Source organism: Chiroxiphia lanceolata, chromosome 26 (assembly GCF_009829145.1).
Source record: "Chiroxiphia lanceolata isolate bChiLan1 chromosome 26, bChiLan1.pri, whole genome shotgun sequence".
NCBI lineage: Eukaryota > Metazoa > Chordata > Aves > Passeriformes > Pipridae > Chiroxiphia > Chiroxiphia lanceolata.
In genome coordinates this window covers 1416698-1429297 of record NC_045662.1, presented here as the reverse complement: position 1 = coordinate 1429297, position 12600 = coordinate 1416698, and the positions used below count along the sequence as shown (strand labels likewise).

Genomic DNA, 12600 nt, shown 5'->3' with positions numbered 1-12600 from the left:
AGAGGAACATAAATCACTTTTTGAGGTTGATATCACAAATATTCCACATTCAAAAATGCAAAACCCCTCAAATCTCTGACTTCAGGTCCAGCACAAAGGGGACCAAATGTGTCTGTTTTTGCTATAAAAGGTTGAAACCCTTTGGAAAGCAGGATTGGGAAGTGCCTGCACAGACAGGAGATCATCTATCAGTGCAATTACAGTGCAATTAAAGCCTCTCAGCAACGACAGCTTCAAGGGTAAATTCTAAAGTAGATTATTCCAGGCTTCCAATCCCCCCAGCCCCAGCTCTTCGGGGGGGATAATTATGCAGCTCCCATTCTTCCTGTCAGAGAACTGCAGTTTCTAAAGGGAAGAACTGAAATGCAGAGACACAAAGACCCTGCTCTGAAAGCTCTTTAAATGCCTAATTGCAACTCATTTTATTTTTCAATCAAACTGAGTGATTTTTAGATTTTTAGGTGTTCAAAAGAAAACAAACCAGTTTCAAGCCATTGCACACTGAACAAACTCCTCCTTGGGAGGCTTCTGTTCAACAGTTTATAGCTCTTAGATGAGAGGGGATGGGACACAGGACTGACAAATTTGTGCTGGATTTGTCCCATCAGTCACAGCTGGTGACATTATAACTTACCAGAGATGAAACCTGTCAGCCTGGATAGGAGAGGGGAGGGATGGAAGGAAGAGTCAAACAAAAGGAGTTACAGAGGAGGGGGGGGAAAAAAGAAAAGAACAAAGGAAGAGCTGCATGTCCAGAGAGCTCCCAGAGAAGCTCCTCATTCCCAGCTGGGGCAGCCACAGCACCTCCTGTGCCAGGATTTACAAAAAAGCCACCCAAAATAATCCATCTCAGGGAGAGCAAACCCTCCAGAGAACAGCACAGGCAGTCAAGCACGTGCTTGAGAAAGGGAACGTGGCCATTCCTGGAGCCAGCTGGGCTTTCCATCCAAAAACCAACCAAAACAGGGGTGTTTTCTTCTGTCTGTCAGAGGTTTGTGCCCAAAAGGCACTGGGTACACTCAGATAATGTGAATAAATCATTAGCTCCAACTGCAGCAAAACTCAAGCCTTTCTTCTTGGTTTTCTTGGAGAAACAGCTGAGCAAAACATGAACTGATTTTACCTCTCCCAATGGAACCTTATTCCTCTGCCACCCCTAAACCACAGCAGCTCACACAGCTTGTGCAAGCCTATTTTCAGAGCTGTTTCCATCAGCTATGACCACAGGCTTCCCAAAAACGTCCTGCAGGGTCTGAACCACAGACACACAGATGCTGTCACTGTTGATCCCCACAGAGTGCAACTCCAGCCCCAAGTTCAGCATGGAAAAAAAATGAGTAACAGGGCCCAAGGAAGGATTAGAGCACCTGAACTGCAGTGGTGGTGCCCCCAGAACAGAGTGGCTTCAGCAGCCCCAGCAGAGGGAAGGGCAGAGAAAAGGATCCAAACTGGCAAGGACCCAGGGGCAGAGCACCCAGTGATTTGTGCACAGCCAGTATCTCAAAATCAAGGCCTGAACATCCAGTTATTGGCTTGCTAATGACATGCACATATCATGAACTGCCCCAAAAGTCACCTCAGAGAGCCCCTGGGGCAGGGCAGCCACCCAGGAGCACTCACTCACCTCTGCTCTCTGAGTCACTGTTTGCAGCACACAATGGTTGTGTTCAGCAGCCTGACCTACCAACCTCCCCAAAATTAAAGTACACAAGCCTGGCTGCAGGAGGGGTCTCACCAATATTTCCTACAGCTCCTGACAGGAGGGGGGAGCTGGGGGGGGGGTCGGGCTCTGCTCCCAGGGAACAAGGGACAGGAGGAGAGGGAACGGCCTCCAGCTGTGCCAGAGGAGGTTTCAGTCGGATATTGGGAAAATCTCCTCATGGAAAGGGTTGTCCATCCCTGGCACAGCTGCCCAGGGCAGTGGTGGACTCCTCATCCCTGGAAGTGTTCAAAAAAGCCGTGGATGTGGCACTTGAGGACATGGTTTAGGGATGAACAGTGGTGGTGCTGGTTGAGGGTTGGACTTGATGATCTCAAAGCCCCTTTTCAACCTTAACAATTCTGTAATCCTGTGAAATGTTTGGGGTTTTTCAAGGTGTAGAACAGCCAGGATCTCCATGGAAAATGGCTAAATCCAGGTTCCTTCACTTTGCACATGAAGTACCTGCACAAGCTGTTGTGCAGGAGAACTTTCCAAGTGCAGACCCCAAGGTGTGAGTGTCACTCCCACTGTTCCAGCCCTCCAGCACACTCAAGGTTGGCCATAAAGCCCTGCACCACCCTGGCAGCCCTTGGCTCCTCCCTGCCTGGCAGAGCCCTTGTCAAGTCCTGGCAGACACATCTGTTACATGAGAGCCTTCCCTTTATGGGATCCATGGGAAATACAACACTCCAAGACAATTTTCCCCAATGCAATCCAACAGAAAAGGAGGAAAACCCCAACATCTTCAATACAAGTTTCTCAGTGAAGGTTTAGGGAAGGTAAAGAATGGGAAAGGACCACACTGAGACACACACAGGAACCTCCTTGGGAATCTGGTTTGGAAACAGCTCCAGGTTATGCCTTGGAAAAGGCTGGCATTTGAGAGACACTGATGATAAATGGCCTGAGAGGAACTCACTCCACACAGCCCAGCCAATTCCAGGGAGGAATGCTGGTGCCCACTGACTCAGGATGGAAAAGGTGCCACTCAAACCCCTTGTGCCCTGCTGGAAGCTGCAAGGATTGTTCAAACCACCACAGGCCATTCCCTTGACTATTCTATTTTTACAGCTTCCAGGTGGCCTGGAATAATTATTCCAACAAACAAGGAAATGAAGCTTTTCCATGGACACCTGCAGAGCCTCCCTGCTGTCTCCCCTGCTCACAGCCCTCCCCAACAACACCCCAGGGTTTCTGTGTGCACTGAACCCCCTCAGGAGGTGATCTCTGCTCACAGGAGGGATCCCCCCCCTCAAACAGCCCCTTCCCACATCATTCCCTCACCCACCTTCCTCCACACCACGTGGTGCTTTGCCCAAGCCATGCCTTCCACTACAGAACTGAATTATTTAGTGAAATAAAAGGTTTCCCTCCTCACCCTCTGCCACAGCAAAGAGGAGGGAAGAAGGAACTCACACAGGCCTGGCTGTATTTTCATGGAAATCCCTCGGATTTGGAAGCCAGAGAGAATCTCTGCACCATGAACAACCTCCTCTGGGCCCTCTGCCAAGAGCTTTGCTAAAGATGATTGTTCATTTGATATAATAACTATCACCTAAGACAGACTGGCTTTCTATGAGTGAAAGCTCCACTGGTCCCAGAGGAAACAGAATTCCAGGTGACCCTCCCATGAGACCTTCCCAGCTGCCCACTGGCACATCCAAAGCTCCTCTGCCTTTGCTCAGCTCACTCCCTGAGGGATGGCAGTGATGGGAAGGGGGGAGTGTCTCCAGGGAGAAGCTACACCCAGCTCCTCAGAAGCTGGGAGTCAATTTGGAAGCAGGAATCTTTACCTTCAGTGCCAGGTTGTCCACCAGTGCAATCATGGAGTTCTTGAACAGAGTAGCAGCTGTCAGAGGTCTCTTGGTGACCTCAGTGATGCTCAGCTTCCCTTCAGGCCACATCATCTTCAGCACAGGGTTGGAGCTACAAGAGAGTCTCTTTAATTCCCACTCTAACAGCACTTCCACTCCATTCAAAATTCAGGAGCTCGTTCCTGCCCAGCTCCACTGCTGCTTTCAGCTCACAAAGCATCAGAGTGACATTCTTGGGCACATCATCTCCTGCTTCTAAGAGCAAGTTCAAGCTTATAACTGAATATTCTGGAAAAACAAGCAGCACATTCGTCTCTTCAGATCAGGATGTGCAGGGCTGGGACAGTGACAATCCCTCTGGGGTGATCCATCAAAGGCAGGGTCTGATTTACAGACACAACATATAAAGAATTTAATCAAAACAGAAGAGAGTAAGACCCGCAACATCCTCCCTGGGAACCTGTGACCTGATTTCAAGCTGTATTTCTGCACCACTCTGGATACATAAAGCAATTTATACACTTTAGCCTATATTTTTGAAGGGTTGAGGGTGAGGTAAAGTGGCCCTGATGGATGGTGAGAGCTGGGGAACAGACAGGAACAGAGTACAGCTCCAGCAATGCAATGGCCAATCTGTCACAGCTTTAATGTGCTGCAAGGGCTGTTTGGGAACGGGCTTTTCCAGAGACCTCACAGAAAACAGGCTAAATATAACAAAACCTCCGTACAGCAAATATTTTGCAAGGTTTTTGGTCGATGGGAAGTCTTGAAAACAGGAACAGTGGGGCTGTTCAGGGGAGCACAGTGAGCCAACACCACAGGACAGGGAACCAAGTTAACACTGCCCAGGTAAAACAGGGTGTCCGTGCCCCTGTCACCTCTGAAAGCTGCAGAAGGGCCACAGTTACCAAAGCCAGACCAGGTTTAATGCCAGCTGTGAAGGAAAGCAGCTCTCTGGGCACTCACACACATATTCTGATGGGTTTCCAATTTGCTTCTCAAAGGCAACTTTGCCTTGCCCAACTCGTGACTTCATGGTTTACATTCTCGTGTCACTGCACATACAAAAGGATTCAAATCTATTTGCCCAGTTTACCCTGTCATTTCTTTCCAAAAAGGGTGTTTTAGCTGAGGTCAAGGATATCTGTTGTTGACCAAAGCTGCTCAGTATCTTTAGCACTGATTAAGGCCAGAGCAGTGATGGTACATCTGCAACAACCTGGTTAATGACAAATCAGGCAGCACAAGGAATCTCTGCACTATCTTGGTTGCACAATCAGTTGGTTTCAAACCAACACTTTACATTTAGTTCAATTAAAGGCTGTATCAGAACAAAACCAACATGTACAGGGATTTTAATCCGAAAAATCCAAGTAAGAGCCCCCAGGTCACAGTGGACGAACAACGCTCAGATCCCCAAGCAATGTGTTTATTCACACAGAGACAGAACCAGTGGAAAGCTCAATTTCTGCTCCCATCCACTCCACAAAACAGGATTCTGACAAATCAGCTTAAAATTCACCTCATTAATGCTCCTACCTGTTGTACATGAGGCGCTTGAAGTCTTGAAATAAAGTGTCCTTGTTTTTGTCAATAAATCCAGTGACTGAGTAGCTAAAAAAAAAAAAGGAAAACAGAGTTAATTGCAAAGCAGTAAAGTCCTTCTGTGAACTGCTGTTTTCTGGGTGGAATCAGCATCCCTGGACTCCTACAGACACTGCAGATCCCTGGTTCAGAAAGGTGTTTGAGCTGTGCAGAGAAAGGCTGAGACACCTCCCAGGGCTTGGGAAGGTTGTAGGTGGCCCAAATTCAAGAGTTACACTCAGGATTTCTGCCTCCAAACTGAGTGTTTGAGCTAAATCCTAGGGAAATGAAGGTCTGGTTTCAGTATGTCCAATCTGCCCCTTGCTTGGTGTCAGGGAAGATTCTCTGGTAGGAGAGGCCCAAAATCAGCCTATAACCAGTGCCTGGGGAACCCTCCTGGAAATCAAGACACACACACACACATTTTGGACTCCTTCCTACTTTTATTCCAACAGAAACATCACTGGATGTTTCTAGAACATCACTGCTTCAGGGTTTTATCTCTTCTCCAAGATTCAAGTGCTCTGTCCTCAGGGAAGAGGTCCAAAGTCTCCCCATTCAGCGACTCCCATTCAGTTCCTTCCCAAACTCCAGATCCCACCTGGGAACCAAACTGCAGCTCTGGGATCCAGAGCCCCACAGCATGTAAATCCCTGCATGGAGTCACCCTCAAACCATAAAATCATGGAATGGTTTGGGTTGGAAGGGATCTTAAAGCCCATCCAGTGCCACCCCTGCCATGGGCAGGGACACCTTCCTCCAGCCCAGGTTGCTCCAAACCCCGTCCAACCTGGCCTTGGACACTTCCAGGGATCCAGGGGCAGCACCAGCTTCTCTGGGCACCCTGTGCCAGGGCCTCCCCACCCTCAAATCTCCAACACGAACACACTGGTTAGCCTTCTAAATTGAAGGTAAATTTAATCCCAAGGTAAAAGAAATCCTGAGTTATTTCCTCAGTGACTCCCTTTAGATTCTGCTGTCACAGGAAATTACACAAATCCCACAGCATTAGACAACTCCAGTGATATTCCAGACAACAGCTTTCCCAGGGAACATGTGCACCTTTCACTTGCACTTACTCCTCCTTCCCACTGCTCCCACCTCCTGCACACATCCCTGACTTGCCAACCCTCCTGCAGGTTAAACCCTCCCGTGCTCTGAGCTCAGACTGATTGAGAATTTAAACCAGAGTTACATAATCACTCTAAACAGATGTCTAAACCAGATTTTATTAGCTCAGTGTAGCTTCCCTGCATAAACACTGCTGCCTTTTTTTCCCTCCTTTTCTCCCTGGAGCACAGCTCTCCCCTCACCCCCTCCCCTCACCCTCCTTTTGTCTCATTCCAAGCACAAACCCCCACTCTGGAGAGCAGGAGATTTAATTGATAAGCAAGTGCTGCACACTGTAATTGTGGGTGACAGAGTTCTGGCTCGCACCAGCAGCAGCAGTAAATCAGAATATTGTACCACTCCAGAGCTGGGGAAAGGACAAAAATAGAAGGTGCCACTTTTTATTTGTGACACAGACTCACATCACATCCCCAGCGTAGTGTTTGATCCGGAAGTCCCTGTCGAACTCCAGCGTTTTGTCCGTGGCACAAAGCTGAAATAAATCCACAGACATTAAAATATCACCCCTGGATTGACAGGAAAGCATCAGCCCCGGATTTACAGCCCCCATGGAACTCTAATTATTCCACTTCATATATGTACGTGCAGATGTGAAATCCAGTTAAATATTGATGTGTTTTTTCATACCACAAGAACATAAATTTGTACAAAACCAAGCTGCAAGAGCCTGTGGTTTTATTAAAAAAATTGATATTTTCTCAGAAACACCATTATGCAGAAAGAACACTTGTGCCTGTAGAGAAACATTGCACCCACGAGTTCATTTGTGACTCTTTTTTAAGTCTTCCTTTATATTTCTCCCATTGCTGTGTCACTGCTCAGCAAAGAAATGAGCCAATTAAAATGTGACAGCTACAACAGCAGGGCTTGTTCTGTCCCAGAGCACTCCTGGTCATTCTGACACCCCTCAAACAGATCCACCACTCCAGCTCAAATTCCCATCCCATCCCTTCTGGAAGGGATGTCCAGTGGCAGCTGCTCAGCAGCAGTGGCTGTAATAAATTCATCCCTTCAGGAATAGCAGAAGCCAAAAAAATCCATCAGGTTCAGCTTAATTAAAAAAGGAGAATGAGTTAAAAAATGAGCGTTTTTGTTACAGGCAAAAGGGGCAGGAGATGACTCAAGTCTTTGCAGGTAGCACGGGCACCATTTAACAACACTGAGGACTGGGAACAATATCTGCAATCCCCCCAGAGTCTTGGGAAAATAAAGGAGGAATTCAGCATGGTTGAAGTGCAGGGCAGGAGAGGTGACTGGGAGCAGGATGATACCCTCCAAAAATTCACCCGTGTCCAAGAGGAGAAGACAGATTGGCTCAAACTAACAGAATGGATGAAAAAAGCAACACAGAATATATTTTACACAAAATCAACCCAAAGGAGGAACCCAAGTAGTGTGGGCTCCAAGGTGCCCAGGAGGCTCCAGAGGTGTGGGAAGCCCAGCCCAGCAGGAGCAGGGAGAGCAGCGGGAGCTGCAGGGCTGATGGATGACCAAGGTGCAGCAGAAGAGAGAAAATGAAGAAACGAGGCAATACCAGGAAAACAAAGTCATTTTTCTGTCTGCAGCTGCGTTCCCAGCACGGGGCTGGGGAGGGTGGAAAGCCTTTTTCTGCCACCCAAACACACAGCTCAAAGCAACAAGTCAGTAAAAGAGGTATAAAGCCGATGCCAAAGGAAACGAGCCTGTGCTACCAGACAGGACACAGTTGGCAGCACGAGCTCCTCCTAAAACTCATCCAGCTCTGGAGAGACTGGGAGGTGCTGCAACATGGATCAGTGATTTTGTTGTTTTGGTTTTCATTTTTCTAAAAAGTGATTCTGTCCAAACTTTGTGTCTACTGAGCAAATCTGATGAAATTAGCATAAAAAAAGAAGACCAGAAAGTCTCTGAACACTGGGGATCATCTGCTTGGCTTTCTGTGAGCCTTTCCAGGAGGCTCCTCTCTGACAGCTCCTGGAATTTAAGGGCTCTGAAAGACAAGAGCAAGGGTCCCCACACATAACTGTTAAGAAAGAAATGCCCAGAGACAATGGCAAATCATGTGGAGACGATGTGAACCACGGTTTGCCATTTAAAAATGCCCAGAGACAATGGCAAATCACATGGAGATGATGTGAACCATGGTTTGCCATTTAAAAACTAGGAGGTGAGAGATGGAACCTAAAAGGGAAAAGGGAGGAGAGAGGACAACAGGAAGGAAGGAGCACTCCACCTGTGTATCTAAGCTGTGGAATCCTTTGACAATTAAAAAAAACCAAAACCCCGATCTATTAAGGATACCAGCAGTGATTCAGGAGCTTCCTGGGCTGCAGATCACTGGAGAGTGGGAGTGTCTATCACCTTATCATTACACATTTGTCTCATGTTGATCTCTCTCCTACTTCCAAGACCCTCCTGCCCACTGACTTGGAAGACACAACATCAGCTGGACCACCATGGACTGACATTCTGACTGAGACTCTTCCCTTCATAACCAGCTGGTTGAGATTGATGTTCTCCACACTTTGAAGATCTGGGCATTCATGGACACTCACTGCACCTGATCCTTCCAGAGTGTAACTCCAACAGAAAAGAATCAGAATTGGAAGAGGCTGGGAAAGCAAACAGTGATGTTGGGAAGTGCCATCAGAGCAGGCTGCACATCCAGAGTCAGACAGCTCTGAGAAGGACAACCCCTGCTCCAGGAACACAACATTTTGCCCCAAATGCCCACAGTGGAAGTGTTCCCCAGTATTCCCTGGGTTTGTTTGGCCTTCACCAGGACAACCAAGGAGGCAGCTGGGATCAGCCAGGCGGGGCTCAAACTAGGACAGGGACTATTTAGGACACAGCAGCCCCTCAGAGCTCATCCACATGGAGCCAGGGGAGCAGTGGGGCATGAACTGGGGCTGAGGGTGGGAGCTGCTCCCAACACATCAGCACAGGATGTGTTTAGGAACAGCCTCCACCCACAGGGAACTTCATGGTGTGTGGATGGACCCACTGCCCCTGTCAAGGCAAATCCTGACACAAAATCCAGCCCTTTGTTGTAATCCACGCTGGAAGAGGCTGGTTTGGAAAGCTCAGGCTTCCTCCAGCAGTTCTGGGTGGGAAGAGATCTGAGGTGCTGGTAAAGGACGACTGTAGAGATGTGAGGGGGAGGAAAAGTAATAATTATGCTGAGAGGTTTGTGGGTCAATGTTTTCAAGGTTCTATTGATTTAGCCAGAAATTAGCAAGCCAGGCAGATCCATCATCCCCTCCATAAGCATTATTTATAGCAGGATTCCTTGTTTCCCCCTCAGTCTGTGCAGACAGTTCCTGACAACGCCACCTCCTGCTGAGCAACGCTGCAGCTGCACCCTGTCCTTTAATGTCTCCTTGCTGGGAAGGGACTCCTGAAGGGAAGGACTCGAGCTAAGAGCTGATTTTTAATGTTTCGTTTTACAGCCTCCCAGACACTTTATGAAATTCCAGCCCCTGAAGGACCATCTGCTCCCTCCATGGTGGAACCCCTTCCCCTGAGACCAAGGACAGGACAGGAACCCAGTTCCAGCTCCTTTCTCCACATCTACTGACCAGAGGCTCCAGAAACTGGACCACTTCCACCCCAACCCCCTGCAGAGGATCCCAGACTCCATCCCCCCTGGACGGGTCTCACTATTCCTAAGCATTAAAGGAAGCAGTTTGCACTCAAACAGGAACCCAGACTGGGCTTCACTTGTTTTCCAGGTGAGTTTTCCCCGAACGTGCCGTGTCACTGCTGGATCTGGGTCAACACTGGAATCAGGATCCCTGATCCCCCTCCCTCAGCTCGGGTGCACGTGGCAGGTGAGGTGTCCTCAAGTGCCACAGGGCACCTCAGGAGAGCCACATCTGGGAGGAAACGGTGCTTTGGTTTGTTTTCATTCCCAGCCAGATGCATTGTTTACCCTGGCTCCCCCCAGGCAGCCTTTAGCACATATCTTACACAACCAGGCTAATTTGCTATTTCTGACCTACATAAATGTTGTGTCGGGGTGGGAGGGGAGGGGGGAACCAGCACTCACAAAGCATTTCAGACAACGCTCCTGAGCGGAGAGACATCAATAAATTAAAGGCCCTTATTTGATTACTCAGTGTGAAAGATTCTCAAATTAATCAGGCTGGTGACCATTTTTGCAATCTGCTGCCAAGTGAGGAATAAATGAAGCCTTTTAATTCGCCCATTGTAGGCCAGACAAAGCCAGGCAAGGGGGGGCCTGGGTGCTGTGAGGTACAGGGGGAGATGAGCACGTTCTGCAGCCAATGATGAGGGGAAGGACCCCCAGCACTCCTGTGCCAGAGCAGGAGTGTGGATAATTTCACTGTCACTGTGCGTTAGAGCAGCCTGGGCAGAGCAGCACGTGGGCTGGAGCGGAGCATCGATTGGTTACAGATGACATCATGATGTGTCAAGGCACGAGCTCAGGCTCCTTTTATCCCGGAATAAAAGGGATGTGCCATTGGACGTGCTGGAGCTCCCTCTGCCGAGCCGGGGCTGGGCACTGCGGCTGCTCCGGGCAGCTCATCTCACACTCAGTCGGGATGATTTCAGCCCAGCCACGCTCAGAATCCTCCCTCCTTATTCCAGCAAAGCCTGGGGAAGGTGAAGGGAAGGTCTGAGGGTGCAGGGGAGGGTACCTTCCTGCTGGAGAAGTGGGCGTGCTTCCCCAGCTTGTTGTTGAGAGCCTCCAGGAACATCTCGTCCGTGACCCTCCCCACGTTCATGCAGGCGTCGTCCAGGATGGCAATGATCCCTTTGTGCTGCTGCTCCACCAGGTCCACGATGACCTGGTTGTTGAAGTAATCGATCTGGAGGAAACAAAGAACAGGGGAATTTGGGACTTTGGCTGGAGAAAAGGCACAGTGCTGACAGTGAGGATGAGGCCCACCGTGCACAGGAGAAGCAATCAGCTCTGAGTCTGCAGATCTCTAATTCCAAATCAAACAGGCTACTCTTTACCACGTTATAGCAGAGAAAATCATTTTTCAAACCCCTCAGATACAAACCTCTGCTACAGAATGCACTTTAAAATGCTTTTTAGAATTCAGCTGTGTGCAGTCACCACAGTGACACTGCACATCCTGTCCTTGACATCCTGAAGGGAATTTAAACAGGAAAAGTCAAGATTTTTACATGTTAATATCAATAACTAGACCAAACACAGAAGCACTCAGAACAGAAACACACAGTGATGTGTGTGGCATCACAGAGATGCCACAGCAGGTTTTCTCTCAGACCTGGAGTCCCTTATTCTCCCATCTTTGAGGTGACTGGTTGGCTCCTGCCCCAGCCTGGTGTGACAGCACGTCTGCCAGGACAGCTGGCAGGGACACAGATGTCCCATCGACTGCAGCAGGGACGTGCACGTGGAGCAGCCTCAGAGCTGGGACTTGTGCTGGTCCTCTGACCTCGGCCCGACCCCTCCCTGCCCTGCCAGGGCACTCACATGCTTCCAGGGAATTCCCTCTCGCTGGTATTCCTCCTGCTCCTGCTTCAGGACCAGCTGAATGAAGAGCTGCTGCAGCTTTTCATTGCAGTAATTGATGCAAAACTGCTCGAAGCTGCAATAACAGAACAAAGAAAAAAGGTGATGAGTGTCGTGGGGAAGGAGGAGGCTCAGCACTGGGCTCTGACAACGGGGCTCACCTGTTGTTGTCGAATATCTCGAAGCCATAGATGTCCAGGACTCCAATGACCGTGTTCTTCCCATGCACTGTGGTGTCGTAGTTCTTCACCTCGATCACGTCGTTGATGTGTGTCACCATCCAGCAGAAGAGGCGCTCGTAGATGGCCTGCAGGACACACACCCTGAGGCCCTGCTGCTCCTGCCCCAACCCTGCCCAGCAAATTCAACCCATGGGGCCTCACAGCTCACTCTGCCCTGCCTCCATCAGAGCTATGGATAACAACCTGCTAACACCGAGCAGCCACTCGCTGAGGAAAATATTCCAGGAAAATAGTTCTTGTCTTTCTTCCTAAACTCATTCATACAGAGTTGAAATCCCAGTGAGGTCACTGGGTACAGCAGTTCTCTAATTTGATCCCAGTTGGCTTTTCAGCTGCCTAATAACTTCCATTCCTGAGAATTATTTAACAATAGTGAAGAAGAGCCAAGTGAAAGGTCAGTTATAGAAACCTAACGACTGAACACAACGGCAGGAAAATATTCCAGTTCCCCTTTCAGACAGAAAATGTTCTGTAGGCAGAGTCTTCAAAGTCTACATGTTCAAAATGTGCTGTGCAGCTGGGCAAACATATTATATCAGGAAAAGGGGTCAAGTTAGTAATCAAGGATCTTCATAACTTCACCTCTTCTTCCCCTATCATTTGATTTCTTAGCAAAGGAGGGACAACTGTCACTCCTGC

General features: G+C 48.8%; 1 protein-coding gene across 5 annotated transcripts in view; it reads right to left on the bottom strand.

Moving 5' to 3' along the window:
• The window catches only part of MYO1D (myosin ID), a 148587-nt gene that overhangs the window by 95733 nt on the left and 40254 nt on the right, over positions 1-12600 (bottom strand). For all 5 annotated transcript variants that reach the window (XM_032711465.1, XM_032711467.1, XM_032711468.1 and 2 more), the window contains exons 9-14: positions 11881-12026; positions 11681-11795; positions 10872-11042; positions 6633-6703; positions 5056-5130; positions 3496-3628 (exon numbers count right to left, since the gene is read on the bottom strand). In XM_032711465.1, the coding sequence (XP_032567356.1) occupies positions 3496-3628; positions 5056-5130; positions 6633-6703; positions 10872-11042; positions 11681-11795; positions 11881-12026 (711 nt within the window). The remainder of the gene's footprint in view (positions 1-3495; positions 3629-5055; positions 5131-6632; positions 6704-10871; positions 11043-11680; positions 11796-11880; positions 12027-12600) is intronic.